The sequence below is a fragment of the Fusarium oxysporum genome, chromosome 13, assembly GCF_000149955.1.
Source record: "Fusarium oxysporum f. sp. lycopersici 4287 chromosome 13, whole genome shotgun sequence".
NCBI lineage: Eukaryota > Fungi > Ascomycota > Sordariomycetes > Hypocreales > Nectriaceae > Fusarium > Fusarium oxysporum.
Genome location: NC_030998.1, coordinates 1,719,556 through 1,733,992, shown reverse-complemented (window position 1 = coordinate 1,733,992; position 14,437 = coordinate 1,719,556). Strand labels below are relative to the sequence as shown.

At 48.9% G+C, this 14,437-nt stretch overlaps 7 protein-coding genes across 7 annotated transcripts; 3 read left to right on the top strand and 4 right to left on the bottom strand.

Annotated features, from left to right (window-relative positions):
* Window positions 1–147: 147 nt before the first annotated feature.
* Window positions 148–1,314, top strand: FOXG_16928 (uncharacterized protein; the record flags this gene model as incomplete). The annotated part of the gene is made up of 2 exons (XM_018396950.1): window positions 148–874; window positions 936–1,314. The coding sequence occupies 2 exons, from the start codon at window positions 148–150 to the stop codon at window positions 1,244–1,246; spliced, it is 1,038 nt and encodes a 345-aa protein (XP_018257758.1). The 3' UTR covers window positions 1,247–1,314.
* A 736-nt stretch (window positions 1,315–2,050) lies between these two features.
* FOXG_16927 (uncharacterized protein) lies at window positions 2,051–4,102 on the top strand. Its single transcript, XM_018396949.1, has 2 exons — window positions 2,051–2,205; window positions 2,403–4,102. Exon 2 carries the CDS (start codon window positions 2,614–2,616, stop codon window positions 3,958–3,960), a length of 1,347 nt encoding a protein of 448 aa, XP_018257757.1. The 5' UTR covers window positions 2,051–2,205; window positions 2,403–2,613; the 3' UTR covers window positions 3,961–4,102.
* Window positions 4,103–4,176: 74 nt separating this feature from the next.
* Window positions 4,177–5,125, bottom strand: FOXG_16926 (uncharacterized protein; the record flags this gene model as incomplete). The annotated part of the gene is made up of 1 exon (XM_018396948.1): window positions 4,177–5,125. The coding sequence occupies exon 1, from the start codon at window positions 5,002–5,004 to the stop codon at window positions 4,177–4,179; it is 828 nt and encodes a 275-aa protein (XP_018257756.1). The 5' UTR covers window positions 5,005–5,125.
* A 1,497-nt stretch (window positions 5,126–6,622) lies between these two features.
* FOXG_16925 (uncharacterized protein) lies at window positions 6,623–8,687 on the top strand. The gene is made up of 8 exons (XM_018396947.1): window positions 6,623–6,925; window positions 6,979–7,023; window positions 7,073–7,131; window positions 7,179–7,344; window positions 7,399–7,511; window positions 7,558–7,617; window positions 7,665–7,919; window positions 7,966–8,687. Exons 1-8 carry the CDS (start codon window positions 6,757–6,759, stop codon window positions 8,551–8,553), a joined length of 1,455 nt encoding a protein of 484 aa, XP_018257755.1. The 5' UTR covers window positions 6,623–6,756; the 3' UTR covers window positions 8,554–8,687.
* On the bottom strand, window positions 7,047–10,279 carry FOXG_16924 (uncharacterized protein). The gene is made up of 2 exons (XM_018396946.1): window positions 9,679–10,279; window positions 7,047–9,626 (listed from the first exon to the last, which is right to left on the bottom strand). Exons 1-2 carry the CDS (start codon window positions 10,235–10,237, stop codon window positions 8,725–8,727), a joined length of 1,461 nt encoding a protein of 486 aa, XP_018257754.1. The 5' UTR covers window positions 10,238–10,279; the 3' UTR covers window positions 7,047–8,724.
* Window positions 10,280–10,693: 414 nt separating this feature from the next.
* Window positions 10,694–11,949, bottom strand: FOXG_16923 (uncharacterized protein; the record flags this gene model as incomplete). The annotated part of the gene is made up of 3 exons (XM_018396945.1): window positions 10,694–10,865; window positions 10,912–11,453; window positions 11,506–11,949. 3 exons carry the CDS (start codon window positions 11,947–11,949, stop codon window positions 10,694–10,696), a joined length of 1,158 nt encoding a protein of 385 aa, XP_018257753.1.
* Window positions 11,950–12,485: 536 nt separating this feature from the next.
* Window positions 12,486–14,134, bottom strand: FOXG_16922 (uncharacterized protein). The gene is made up of 2 exons (XM_018396944.1): window positions 13,712–14,134; window positions 12,486–13,654 (listed from the first exon to the last, which is right to left on the bottom strand). The coding sequence occupies exons 1-2, from the start codon at window positions 13,922–13,924 to the stop codon at window positions 12,578–12,580; spliced, it is 1,290 nt and encodes a 429-aa protein (XP_018257752.1). The 5' UTR covers window positions 13,925–14,134; the 3' UTR covers window positions 12,486–12,577.
* Between the last annotated feature and the right edge of the window lie 303 nt (window positions 14,135–14,437).

Genomic DNA, 14,437 nt, shown 5'->3' with positions numbered 1-14,437 from the left:
GAGAGCTGAATGGCATGGTGACATGTCCTGTCCCTTCTCAGCTCTTGCAAGCTTATATATATGTATATCGATGCGCCACTTGAACTCGTCCCTCTCAAACTCACAACTCACATAACCTTCTCATCTTTCATAAACCAGTCTATCACCATGTCTTCACCTCCAACTGCCATTCCCACCGGCTCCTGGGTCCTCGTCACAGGCGCTACAGGCTTTGTCGCCAGCCACGTTACCCGTCAGCTTCTCCAGCGCGGCTACAAGGTCCGAGGCACAGTTCGTGACCAAGCCAAAGCCCAATGGCTCATTGATGATCACTTCAAGTCTTATGCCGACAGTGGCTCCTATGAGCTCGTCACTGTTCCTGATCTATCTGCTGCTGGAGCTTTTGACGAGGCAGTAAAGGGCGTCTCGGCCGTTGCTCACATCGCAAGTGTCCTTGACTTTGATCCCAACCCCAACAATGTCGTTCCCCAGACTGCCGCGGGAGTAACCTCTGTCCTCGAAAGTGCATCCAAAGAGTCATCTGTCACCCGCTTTGTCTTCACTAGCTCCATCGTCGCAGCAGTCTTCCCTACGGCTGACCAAGACGGTGTCGTCGACCGCAATTCGTGGAACGAATTTGCTGTCAAAGAGGCCTGGGCTCCTCCGCCTTATGAGCCCTCGCGTGCAATGCTAGTCTATGCTGCTAGTAAGGTCGCTGCAGAACAAGCACTATGGAAATACGTCGACGAGAACAAGCCTCAGTTTGTGACCAATGTCGTCAGCCCTTCAGGTATCTTGGGCGAGCCGCTTCACGAGAGACATGCAACTTCATATGGGAACTGGATCTATTCTCTCTTCACCGAGAAGAGGGAGATGATTGACACGTTCCAAACCGGTAGGTCCCATTCATCAACCCAAATCCCTCCCTCACAACACACTAACACTTAACTACCAAGCATTCTTTGTCGATGTCCAAGACGTCGCCCTCATCCACGTCGCTGCCCTCCTGGATCCCGACGTCAAGGATGCGCGCCTCCAGACGTGGGGCCACAAAGCTCACTGGAACGATTTCTTGCCCATTCTGCGGGAGCTTCGACCGCAGAGGAAGTTTATTCCTGATTACCCTGAGACGTTCTACCTCAAGCTGTCGACTGACCAGTCTGAGTCCGTTGCTCTCTTGAAGAAGTGGGCTGGTCAGGATGGCTGGAAGCCTCTGAGGCAAATCATTGCAGAGGCCATCAACAACCCCTGCTGGAAGACTGAGTAGAAACCTGATGAGATGCGGCGGGACTTCTAGGTCGTAAGAAATTTGTGGAATACACTTTGAGAATATATATGAGCTTAGAATAGAGATGCTATGGAAAACTTCCAACCAGTTCCACTTCCCATCCAGTGTCACGAACCACTTTTTACAATTTTCAATGACCTGATATCGACAGGTGGGTATGTGAAAAAGTCAAGCTATCATGCGCTTTCTACAGATGAATGGAAATTGTGCCTCTTTATCTAAATTAGGACAGGCTTATGGTCAAAGCTCAATATGTCGCAAATTATAAAGTAGGAAGTGTAGGCATGAGGTCTGCATCGAGATAGCTTGAGTAAGAAATTCTGCATAAACTACCGGGTAGGCCAGTTAGACGACAGAATAAGACAGTCATTAACACTAACCTCTTGACAAGAAGAGATGCCGAAAACGCGGGAGTTAGCTATAGCACTAACGCACCTAACAGCCCGTTATCTGCACCCAAGCTTTCATTGGCGCACAAGGTTACTAGGTCCATTGCGTCATCAATGATACAGTGCCATTGAGGTCAATTAAACTCTACAGATCAGAGTGGGATTTACTGGTTACTCTAAAACCTTTTACTGTAAGATGAAAGTTTCCGAAGCTTTGGGTCAGTCCCTCATCTACATTTGCACATGTACTTTCTGCCAATTCACAAATCGGGCAGCTGAATCGTTGGATTAAAACCCCGCAATTGACGATGGAGCTAACGATGCCAACGCACAAAACGCACGCACGCACGCACGCGTAACGGGCGACGCCATTACTGGAAGGGAAGCCGATGAACTTTGTTAAATGGTGTATGCCACTTCAAGGTTCAACTTTCCAGCCTTGGCCTAACACCGTCGCCTGTTTGGGCCATGCCTCTCAACAGTGGCTTCACCCATCTCCATCACCATATCAATATCACCAAGACAAAAACACTGCCCAGCAACAGCCCAGTAAGTATTTCTCCGCTAAAACATCACAAGGCACATCTCCCATCCAACGTCATCCTCGGAAACAAAAATAAACCCTTCCCTCCGTCGGAGTCTGTACCTACCCTTGCCTCAACCCCGCAACTCCAACGGAAAACCGGACCAATCTTGCGGACTTTAGCTCCTCTAATTGGTCACGTCGGACAAGCTAATTCGTCCAGCCACCAAACACTCATCGTCATGACTGCCAAACTCGGCTGTGAACTATCGAAATGGCATCTTCCAAGCCTTTTTGAACCATGTTTTCTGGGCGCGGCTGACGGAAGCCTCGGCTCGGCGTCATACGTAATGTGATGTGGAATTGAGTTAAAAAGACAGTACTTCGCCGTTGCCCAAGGGTTAGACTGGCGGTCAATTACATCATACTTCACAATGGCTCTTCATCGTGTCCTCGCTCTTTTGAGTCTTTGGCTAGGCCTAGCTGCTGCTGCTCAAGGCCATATTTACAAACGAGCTGTTTCTTCTGAACCTCTCCCACCCAGCGAGGATCCATGGTACACGGCTCCAGAAGGCTATGAGAATAAAGAGCCCGGCACTGTTCTTCGTCTACGTCCTGCACCGGGAAACTTGACTCGCATCACTGGAAACAGCTCTGCGACGTATAATATTCTGTACCGCACTACAGACAGCCAGTACAAGCCAACATGGGCCGTCACAACGCTCTTTGTGCCTAAGCTTGGGGCCAACAGCACTGCTGCGACCCTGTTCAACCAGAGCGCTTTGCTCTCATACCAAGTTCCCTATGATTCAGCGGATGTGGATGCTAGCCCCAGTTACGCAGTGTACTCCGCCGATGGCGTCAGCAGTCTCGAGCTTTTCAACGCTGCTCTAGGTCTTGGCGTGTTTCTCAGCGTTCCTGACTACGAAGGTCCTCTTGCGTCGTTCACGGCAGGTGTCATCTCGGGCCACGCTACCCTCGACTCAATCCGCGCTGTTCTCTCTCTCGGTCTAGGTCTGAACACAACAAACCCTCGCGTTGCCCTGTGGGGATACTCTGGTGGCGCGTTGGCTAGTGAATGGGCTTCTGAACTTGCTGTGCAATATGCGCCTGATCTTCAAGACACAGTCGTTGGTGCTGCGCTTGGTGGCTTGACACCTAATGTTACTGCTGTCTTGGATGCTATTTCCGGCAAAGACGCTGCTGGTCTTGCTCCAAGTTCCATCCTCGGATTGACGAGCCAGTATCCTGACGTGCAAAAGTACGTTCTCTCGCAATTGAAGACGTCCGGAGAAAACAACAAGACTGCCTTCCTAGCTGCCGAGAACTACACCCTCGCTGAAGCAGGCGCTGCATTTGCGGGAGTCGATATATTTGACTTTTTCAAGGACGGCGAGAAATTATTCCGCGATCCTCGCGTTCAGCGCATCGTCAACCGTGATGGTATAATGGGCTACCACGGCGTTCCCCAATGGCCCATCTTTGCGTACCAGGGTGTACATGATGAGATCAGCCCTATTACCAACACAGATAAACTCATTGAGCGATACTGTGGTGTAGGGGCTAATATCTTGTATCAACGAAATACTGTTGGTACGCACTCGCAGAACTTTGTGCTTAATGCTGCTACGGCTATTCAGTGGTTAGCTACTGTTTTGACGGGGCAGTATGACAAGGCGTACAAGACGGAGGGATGTACTATTCAGAATGTTACGAGGAACAGTACTGCTCTTCCGTTGAGGAAGAGAGGTATGCCTATGAGGGTTTATGATTTGTGGTAATGGGCTATGAAGGTTATGATGCTTGGGTCTGGTGCTGATATGACGGTGTTCTGGGTTGAGATCGATTGCTTGCTTTACATAATGTCGTATAATATTCTATCAGTACATATTAATGCTATTTCTATTTTGGGGGCTTTCTATACTACCTGTGAATACTGTTGAGAGGCCGCTAGATGCTTAAGGACAACCAGCACTCTCATGATTTTGACATCACCCTTACCAGGCATAAAAGACAACAGCAACAGCAAGAAACCCAACAAGATAAGGTCCAAGAACCCCCATCGAGACCCTCATAAGCTTCGCCATGAGCCTCTCCATATCCTCACTATGCGTCTTCCGATCATTAACCCTAGGAAACTCAACATCCGGTACATCCTTCCCCAAAAACTCACAAAGCGGTTCCCATCCATCACCAAGCGAATACTCCAACCGTCTCTCATTCGGTACAGCTTCCCGAACCTTGCTATAAAATTCCTCATACGCATGCCTTGCAATAGCGGGCGTAATGGCCTCCACAGAGTACTCATCCACAGAGAAGAAACCGGCGAGAACCTTCCTCATGGCATGCAAGGCTCGAAAACGCAAAACATACCACGTCAAGAACTTTTGAAGCCAGGTTGCCTCAAACACAGAGACCAATATCTCAGAATGAAACGACGGCCACCAATCTTCGAATTTCCTCTGGACAATGACAACTTTTGCATCGGGATACACCTTGATGAGCTCCAAAGTAAACGTCGACGCTATATCAGTAGCAACATCGTAATCACCCCATAAGCTCTGCCAACCCTCTCTGGTGAAACCTGAGCGAGGACCGTCGTGAGTGTAGTCTGGGAGATGGATAAGGTGAGGAAAGGTAGCTTCCGCTGCTTGCTCGAGTTTCCCCCAGGGTTCGTGCCATTCGTTGTGTAGAGCGTGATGGGCTTTGTAGCCAAGGATGCGGTATGCTGCGGCCATGGACGCTGTTCCTGTGCGGTAAAGACCCGCGTGGATGATTTTTATGCCGTCCTTTGGCAGGCTGCTTCTGGCAGTGAGGGACGCCATTCCGACCCGGTAAGAGAAAAAGAGTTAAAGCTGAGAAGTGCACAGGGCTGAAAGAATGATAGGCTCAGTGGGTGAGGATCATAGCATAGCGTTGAGGGAAGAGTATAATCTCCGTGTCAGTCGGGTTTATGTATGATTATGAGTAGGCAATGGATTCTGGAACGAACTTTGAGAATCTCACTTCCACCGGACGGATTGTCCGTCAGAAACAGCACTATATGCCGGTTTGAAGATATTACGTCCGTTCAAATGAATACGTGTTCTGTGCTTTCGTGTACGGTTTCCCAACATCGTTTCCCCGCAACGTGTAACGGACCGGGTTCCCAAATGAACAAAGTTTTCGGCATATCGTATAAGGTTTCAATATCATTTCCTATCTCGTTGCCACAGCAGTAGCGCTCCGTGGTTATTCTCATTTTGGGAAGAAAATGAAACAGATTAGTCGTCTGAAAACTACAGAGTTTAGTATATTGATAATGGTTAGCTTGGTCTGGCTATGATATGTTGCACGGCTATAAAGGGCTTCGGTAGTACAAGGTGAAGAGGGGTTAACCACACGATGTATTTAGTCTGGAAATAAACTGCATTTAGAAAGGCTCAAAAACTAGTAATTGGTTATCCTTCCATAAACAGATACACAAAACCACTGCTTGAATCGTGATGATGGCAACATCTCTATCGCGGTCTATGACTCCTCGATGAAGGAGAAGGAATCTTACCAAAACGAGTAACAACATGTAAATGTATCGATACCATCTACCATTCAAGTATCAGCTGGCAATCACGAAGGTATACCTGAAGTAATAGTCATCGTTAAACGTGAAATAGTAGGATCTCGAGGCACGGGGCTCGATATGCATGCGCTCTTGGCCGGGCTTGATTCCCAGTAAAATACGAGACCATACATACGTTCTATACCTATTGTTTACGGTTTTATTCGTGATTCGAAATAGATGGGATTGCTAACTGATGTCTGTAGGTTGGCGGAAGAATAAAATATTGAACCCGATAGACTTTCCAGGGCTGCTAGTGGCACTAATCCGAGCTCTATTCCGATTTGTTATGCCGCTTTGCTATCTCCTCCAGTCTCATTCGCTCAATTCAATATAGACGTCAAAAGTCCAATGTTGGAAGTCTTTGCTCTACTCTGATATTCCACTGAAATCCCACGTTCTTGGTTCCCCACGCTACCCCAAGTGGGTAAGCCAAGCCGTTATCACAAACGCTCCCATTGGCTCGTTTGAGATCACGACAGAGGCTACTAACATGGCGACATGTCAACTTCACGTCTCAAAGACAAACACTTCACCAAAATGGTGATGTCATGGAAGTGACAAAGTACCGGCAGTGGTTCATTCTACGCGTCAACGTCATGTTTGGGTCGTTTGGGGAAAATGCTCCGATCGATGCATCTAGATTGTGCATCCATCACTGTACTCTAATCTCTCTGTGCATCGCTCTTAATTATAGAAAGAGCAAGAGTTGTTGCAGATCTTGTCGAGGTACTTTTGATGCGGTAGTGGCTAATGTGAGAGTGGATGTACCGCTACTTATGTGTATCGACGTTGCATCGAAATGACAAGTTGAAATGGATGAAACCTCATGAAGATCTGAACAAGGGACGTATGGTGCAATAATACTAGACTGAGACACCATTCTCACCCCGCAAGCATATTTATTCGACAAGTTGCACCTTAACTTTCAAGTTCCTGACAATTTATCTCACAGAATCTCGAGACGCGGTTCTACACGATGGCCGCTGACCTGAAGAACGATTCGCCGCCGGACCTCAGTGATGAGGCCGGCACAGTCGACTCTAGCTCGCCAATAAATGAGAAGGCACTGCTTCGCAAGCTTGACTTAAAGCTTCTGCCGGCAGTTGGGATTCTGTATCTGCTGTCGTTCTTGGACCGCAGCAATGGTATGGATGATCGCAACAGAACGGCGTGATGCCGAGCTGACATAAACGGATAGTTGGCAATGCTCGCATTGAAGGAATGATTGACGATCTTCACATGTGTAAGATCAACAAGTGCATGCCTGGAAACTGGATTCTGACATTTGACAGCGGGTAATGAGTATCTCACTGGCCTAACGCTATACTTTATTGGTTATGTTCTCTTCGAAGTTCGTCCCTCCATCCCAACTTTCCAGAATAAATCTGACAGCTCCAGATTCCCTGCAACATTATCCTCAAGCGAACTACGCCCCGGCTTTGGCTTCCAACACTCACCGTGGCCTGGGGTATTGTCGCCACTCTGCTCGGTATCGTGCAGAACAAGACGGGTTTCTTCATTGCTCGATTCTTCCTGGGTGTAACTGAGAGCGGATTGTTTCCCGGTGGGTCCAATCGTGAGGGCTGCTGTTTGAAATAATTGTACTGATGGTGAACAGGTGTTGTGTACTACTTCTCGATGTGGTATAAGCGACGCGAGCGACAATATCGTATCTCGCTGTTCTTCAGCGCTGCATCACTCGCTGGTGCCTTTGGTGGTATCTTGGCATATGTAAGTCAACTTGACTTCATTCAGGTAGCTAGACTAATGGAATCAGGGGATTGGTAAGATGGCAGGTGTCGTCTGGGATAATGGCTGGCGATGGATCTTCATCTTGGTAAGCCGCTTCGCCAACATTCCCCAGGTCAAGCTGACGATAAGCAGGAAGGTATCGCCACAGTAGTAGTCGCCGTCGCGGCATACTGGTTCATCGAAAACTACCCCGATACATCAAAGTTCCTCACAAAATCGGAGCGCTCCTTCATTCACGAACGCCTGCATGCAGACAGTGACGCGATTCGGGAAGAGAAGTTTAGCTGGGCTGCCGTACGTGAGGCATTCCGTGATCCAAGCTGCTGGCTTTATGGGCTGGGCTTTCACACTATGAGTCTACCGCTGTACACCCTTTCACTTTTCCTGGTAAGACACCTTGCTCTTAGGTTAGAAGTCCTACTAATGGAATTAGCCAACCATTATTAAGGACCTAGGATACAAAGCAGCAGTCGCACAGCTCTTGACAATCCCGCCATACGCCGTCGCCTTTGTTACAACTCTAGGCGTCGCTATCGCCTCTGAGAAACTCGCTAAACGTGCCGTCTTCATCGCGGGTTCCGCTGGTGTCGCAGCAATTGGCTACATCATCCTTCTCGCCAATACCAACCCCACCGCTAGACCTGGAGTCTCGTACGTTGGAACTTTCTTCGCCGCAGCCGGAATCTACCCTGCTACTGCTCTTGTCCTCAGTTGGCCAGCCATCAACGTGTCTGGACAGACGAAGCGCGCTATCGCGAATGCTATGCAAATCAGTATTGGAAATCTTGGTGCCGTCATGGGAACGCAGCTGTATCGATCTGGTGATGGGCCTCGATTCGTAGTTGGGCACTCCATGGCTTTAGGATATCTTATTGCTAATATTGTGGTTGTGAGTATACTTGGTTGGAGATTGAAGAAGCAGAATGATGCTCGGGCGGCGGTGAGTGAGGAGATTAAGCACGTTGGAGAGGTGGAGGACTGGAGAGGCGACACTGATCCCCGATGGAGGTTTGAGTATTAACTTGAACCGAGAGACAAGAGAATAGTGTGGAATATGGCGGTGGGTGGCTTTAAGAATGGTTCATGGGAGTAATGATGGTCAGACAAAAAGTATGTAAATTGCCAGTACCAAATGCCAATACCCTCCAGCCGACCACGTAGCAACATGCTCTCTCCACCAAACCACTCGTCCCTACAGGCTCGACGTCGCCCTTGCTCTCAGGCTAGCGCCAACCTTCCACAACAATAACGGTGCAGCCAACTCAAGCGCCAACTCCGCAAACGCCATCGCACTGTTTCCCCATCCATACCCAAGCGCAGCATACATCTTTGGCGTAAACAGCGGGAACAAGAAAGCAGCTAAACTGCGAGGAAACTGCTGCGCCGCGATAGCACTTGAAGTATGATCCGGATAAGCATCGATCAAGTACGCTTGTAACGGCATACCAGAGATCTGCATGCCGAACATGGTGATGAACATGGCTACATCGACCCATGCCCAGTGAACTCTGAACTCAGCGCACCAGCCATAGACGATGAAGCCAATTGGCGCGATGAATGCGCCCATTGCCATCAGTGGTACTCTGTTTTCTGGTAAATGCTGGCCATTGCGACGCTCGGTTCTGCGAAACCAGTAGTCCATCAACGGAGCACCGAGTTGTGATCCTGCTAGTTCACCCAAGGCACAAGAGATGTAGTGCAAACCACTTATCTCAACAGATTGTCCGTAATGCTGTGCCCAAACCTCTGCGAAGCTTGAGAGCACGATATACAAAAGACCATAGCCGATAGCGGAGATAACAGCCGCCACTTGGATGATGGGGTGGAATGCTAGAAGACGAAGGGGACGGGTCATAGCTTGGGTTAGGACCTTTCTCAGAGTATGTCCCTCTTGTGTGCGTTCTGCGTAGGTGTAATATGGCTGGCCCGTCTCTTTACGCAATTTCTTAGCCCGCTTTCTGAGAATTGCAGGGGCATATGTCTCGCGGAACGTGGTGAAAGAGATAGCAGCCATGGCGACTTGGAACATTGACGTCGACCAGAACATCCATCGCCATGAAATTCTATCAGTCATGAAACCGCCAATAACTGGGCCTTTTATAAGAGTTAACAACGTGATGTTCAAGGGAATGAGGTTTAGATTTACCGGTTGCGGCGCCGATGAGAGGAATGACAGAGTACCATCCAAGAGACTTGCCACGTTGGTCAGGACGCCAGATATCACCTAAAACCCCACCTCCAAGTGCATGAACAGCACTTGCGCCAAAGCCAGCGAGGAAGCGAGTACCGATAAGCATCTCCTTACTATTTGCAAATCCGCACGCGAGATTCCAGACAAGGAACCAAATATTAGAAACATGAAGGATGGTCCTCCGCCCATAAATCTCAGACAAGGGTCCAATGACAAGAGGACCAAAGGCAGTTGCTAAAAGGTAGATACTCAGGGCCATGACGGATTGGGTAGCTGTCATGTTGAGGTCTTTGGCGATGACGGAGAGCGCGGGTGCCATTACTGTTGAAACAAGAATGCGGTTGAAGCCTGTTATGGAGATGACGTTTGTTACAGCCCATTTTCGCTTTTCTGGCCAGTTCTTGGGATTATCGCTGTCGAGTTCATTGAAGGCGACGAGGTATGGATCTGCTCGGGTACTGTTGAGTACACCAAGCTCAGTATCGAGAACGGGTTCTTTCACGTCGGTAGTCATTTTGTATCAAGAAGAAAGCATAAATAGCATGCTCAATCGAAGATACGTTGCTAACTTAAAGGTATTTATACCCCGCATCACACGCAAAATTCACAGCCGGAGTCCGATTCCTCCTGGAAAGGTAGTGCTTACGGAGGTAGCGCGGAGCTATCGGTCGTGATGTCTGATTATCAGATCCTTCTTATCAGATCGGCAAATTAGCGGCGTTACTTCCATCACCAAGCGAACCAATGTGAGACAAAGTGGCTTGCTGAAACCTTGCAATTGTCGGGGTTGAATGACTCAACGTGTGAAGGATTTGAGGCTAAAGACAAAAGAACCCGGCTGATCCGATACAAAGCTGAAAGCGGAAGGCGAAATGTCAATATTCAGGGAAATTGCTTCAGGAGCATGAACGATGTGCACAGTTATGTGAAGTTTGTCGTGTCATTTACACTGTAGTAGTAACTATTGGGTTTACTTCAGCGCCTCCAGTTCTTTCTTCTCGCTATCTCCCAACAGTCCCAAGGCCTCACGACGAGTTGGCGCCGACGCATCAAAATAAGGCTTCTCCGCCAAAGAAGTCACACGAGTACCGTGTCGCGGCTCGCGTCCGCTATAATCCCAGCTGGCGTTATGAATAGTGATACTTTTCTTTGTCAGTGTTGCTCAACATTTGGGATCAAGGTACTCACCGATTGTCCCAAAGCGCTGAAGTTCTTGGTGTCCACTTGAAGCGCACTTGGATATCGACATTCTGCTCATAGACATCATACAGGTAATTGAGAATGACATCGCTCTCCGCTCTATCAAGACCGACAATTCGATCCGTCATTGCGCGGTTCACCCAAAGAGCTTTCCAGCCTGTAGCAGGATGAACGCGAACGATGGGATGAACACGCTCAATATACTTTGGACCTTGTTCGGGGTGATCACGGTCCAGGTAGGGATGAGCAGAGCGGTAAACAGCCTCCCGGCCATCAATGATCTTACGGAACTCTGGGGACAGCTTCTCGTATGCAGCGTAGCCTGAAGCCCACAGAGTATCTCCGCCGACAGATGGAATAGTATCGTTGTGAAGATGCGTGATGCCTGCTGGCTGCTTCTCGTGCACTAGATCTGTGTGCCAGCGAGATGCACCGCCAGGTTGACGGAAACTGGCTGGGCGCTCTGTGGCCATGAGATCGGGCCAGAGGACGCTTACACCTGGAACGCCAGGGACGTGAGGGACTTGGGGCTGTGGCTGCGTCAGCACCTGTTATGATGAGGATTGGATAGGTGTCACTTACATGAACTTCAACTTCACCATACCATTCTCCAAGCTCCTTCTGCTGCTGCGGCGAAAGATCCTGATCTCTGAAAAACACAACACTTCGCTCCGCAATAAGCAAAGCCAGTTCATCTCGCTGCTGATTAGTGAGATCCTTCAACTGAAGACCCTCAATCTCAGTTCCGATGTATGCAGTCAGATCAGTGACTTTAGTCGCAGCGGACAAAAGGCTCTTCTTAGACTTGTCAGCTCGAGCGCCTGCATCGATGTGATCGCGAGGCTTGTCTCGAATCTTGTAGACATCATCAAGATACAAGGGGCGAGAAGGACGATAGGGATAGCCTTTGGAGAGGTCTATACCCGATTTCTCCAGACGCTGTTTGGCTGGGTCGGGGATTTTGAGAGTGTCTTTGATGGGTTCGGCGACATCCTTGATGCTGGGGTCAATTGGGGCTGGGACCATTTTGGACTAATTGGGCTTAGGATTCTTATTTGATGATTCAATTTTGCAACTTGCGATTGATTCTCTGGAGTTATAGCAGCATACAGCATCTTGATATACTACAATCATCCCCTCACTACTCTTGCAATGACCCCAACTCGGCCAGTCACGCCATGATGGCACACAATGACCAAGACTTACTGCGACAAACCTCATTGGCCAGCATTCGACATGCGATATGCAAACTGATTGCAACATAAATAATTATCCAATCTATTTCGTGAAAGATCGCGCAATAGAGGGATCTTGGCTCAAAGCGGAATTAAGAGCACCTCGTTTGCAAGCTGATGGTGTCGTGTAATTGAAGATTTGTAAGACTCGGACGAGATATCGACCCCTCATTTCGTTACGTTGCTGACGAATTAACTATGGCAGTCGCTAGTTGTCCGCTGTTTATAACCGAAAAGAGAGAACTTGGTGTTGCAGCTGCAAGTTAACCTTTGCTCTGGTTGAACTAGTCTATCGACTACACTCACCCATCAAGTGACCGAGCTGCAGGGTATAGCGTTATATACAGAAATATAACGGAGACACCGTTGATAAGACAAATAGGAATTCATATTAGACATAGACTCTATACTTTGAGCTCTTACAACTTCGCTCGCGGAACGGCAGCAAGCTCCTGACTCTCACTACTCCTCCAAACAGCCGCAGCCTTGGGCTTACTATCCTTCCACTGCCACTTCGCCTGACTCTGCTTCTCCTCCACAAGCAACTTATGCACAAACTGTCCGAAAATCGGCAACATCTTGAATCCATGTCCACTATCACCACTCAACACCGCCAAAGTTGCATTAGTACCCGGAACGTAGTCAATGATGAAATCCGAATCATCTGTGTCAGCGAACCAGCACAGATGCTGGTCAATCAAAGGACGGTCTGCGAGTTGGGGAAAGACTTCTTTGAGAAGAAGACGTATGTGCGTTTCGTCCTCGAGAGGCATGAATTGTGAATCTGCTAGTTCGGGGAAGGGGATGGAGAGGCCGTCTTTGGAGAAGGCGTAGTTTGTGAAAGCACCGCCCATGTGGCAGAATTTGAGCTTCTTGGTTTTGAGATCGGGTTCGAAGAAGAAGGCGAGGTCGCGGACGTTGGTGACGGGGATGCCCTTGAGTTCGGCGGCTTCTTGGTCTGTGAGCTGGATGTGCGCGACACCCCATGCACGACCTGTCATTTGCTTTCCAATACGGGGAAGAATGTTGGCGGCATCAGCACCCAGAGCCACGATAGTCTTGTCCGCTGAGTGGATTGTACCCCCGCGCGTTCTGGCACCGATGCACTTCGTCCCCTCTCGACTTGAAGCATACAATAGCGACTCAACTTCACCATCCTTGGTTCCGAGATGAAACTTCACACCAAGCTTGACGCACTGCTCATACACAGCTCTCAAGGCGTTAGCGGAGTGGCCGTAGCCAGCGAGTTTGTTGTGATATCCAGTAAAGCCAGTAAGCGGGCCGCTGAACTTGGGGACGAGCTTCTTGATCTCCTTGCTGCTATTCACACGGGTGGTTTGGCCATTGAATGCTGGATTCTTCTGGAGTGATTGGAAGTAGCTCTCCACTGCTCCTTTGGTATTCTGTGCGGCCTTGCCGGAAGTGACGTTGAGAAAGCCGGTTTGATGGTAATGAGGAGTGTAGAGCGGATCAGACTGCCATTTTCGAATTGCGTCCTACAAGTTATTGTTGAGCATGGAACTCAAGTCCAAGTGTCAAGTTGGACTACATACGAGGGCTAATTGAGTGTAAAAGTCATCGGCGTACTCGGCACGAATGACCTTATTCAGATCATAAGCAGCGGAAAAGCGACTCGGTACGTCGACATCTTTCTCGAGAATTGTGATGTTCTTATAACCCTTTTGAGCGAGCTCAAATGCTGTTGCCAGACCGAAGCAACCGCCTCCGAGAATGAGGATTGGCTGGCTTGTGTTTTCTGTTGACATTGTTCCAAGATTATGAAGGTTTGCTGGCGGGGATGAGGCGGAGTGCTATCCCGTTAACTAATCAGTCGTCAACTTGGTTCCAAGGCTTCAACTAGGATACAAAGTCGATTCAAGTTATGAGATGTAGTAAAAGTAAGGATAAGAGTAACGATGGGTAAGACTGTATTTAAAAACCTCCAAGCCATCAACTGTTCTGGAAGAATGGCTGGCATACCTGCATCGGCTCGTCATCCGATATCGCCAAACAAACATCACGGCATCATCTGGTTGGATAAGATAATGAATTTTGGAGACGAGCTCCCCACGAGGACCACAGAATTCGTTAGCGTAGCCGCCGCAAAGATACACCGTCCGCCACCAAAAGACAACTCGACCTCCACTTCTTCCCCGCTTCATCGGTGTCTACCCCGGATTATGGGCATCATGTGGTCTTTGGGTCTGGGAACACGGCATTGAAAGCCTACATCGGTGGGAGTAAAGGAATATCTTTTGGGGTCATCTAGTGGCATTAAA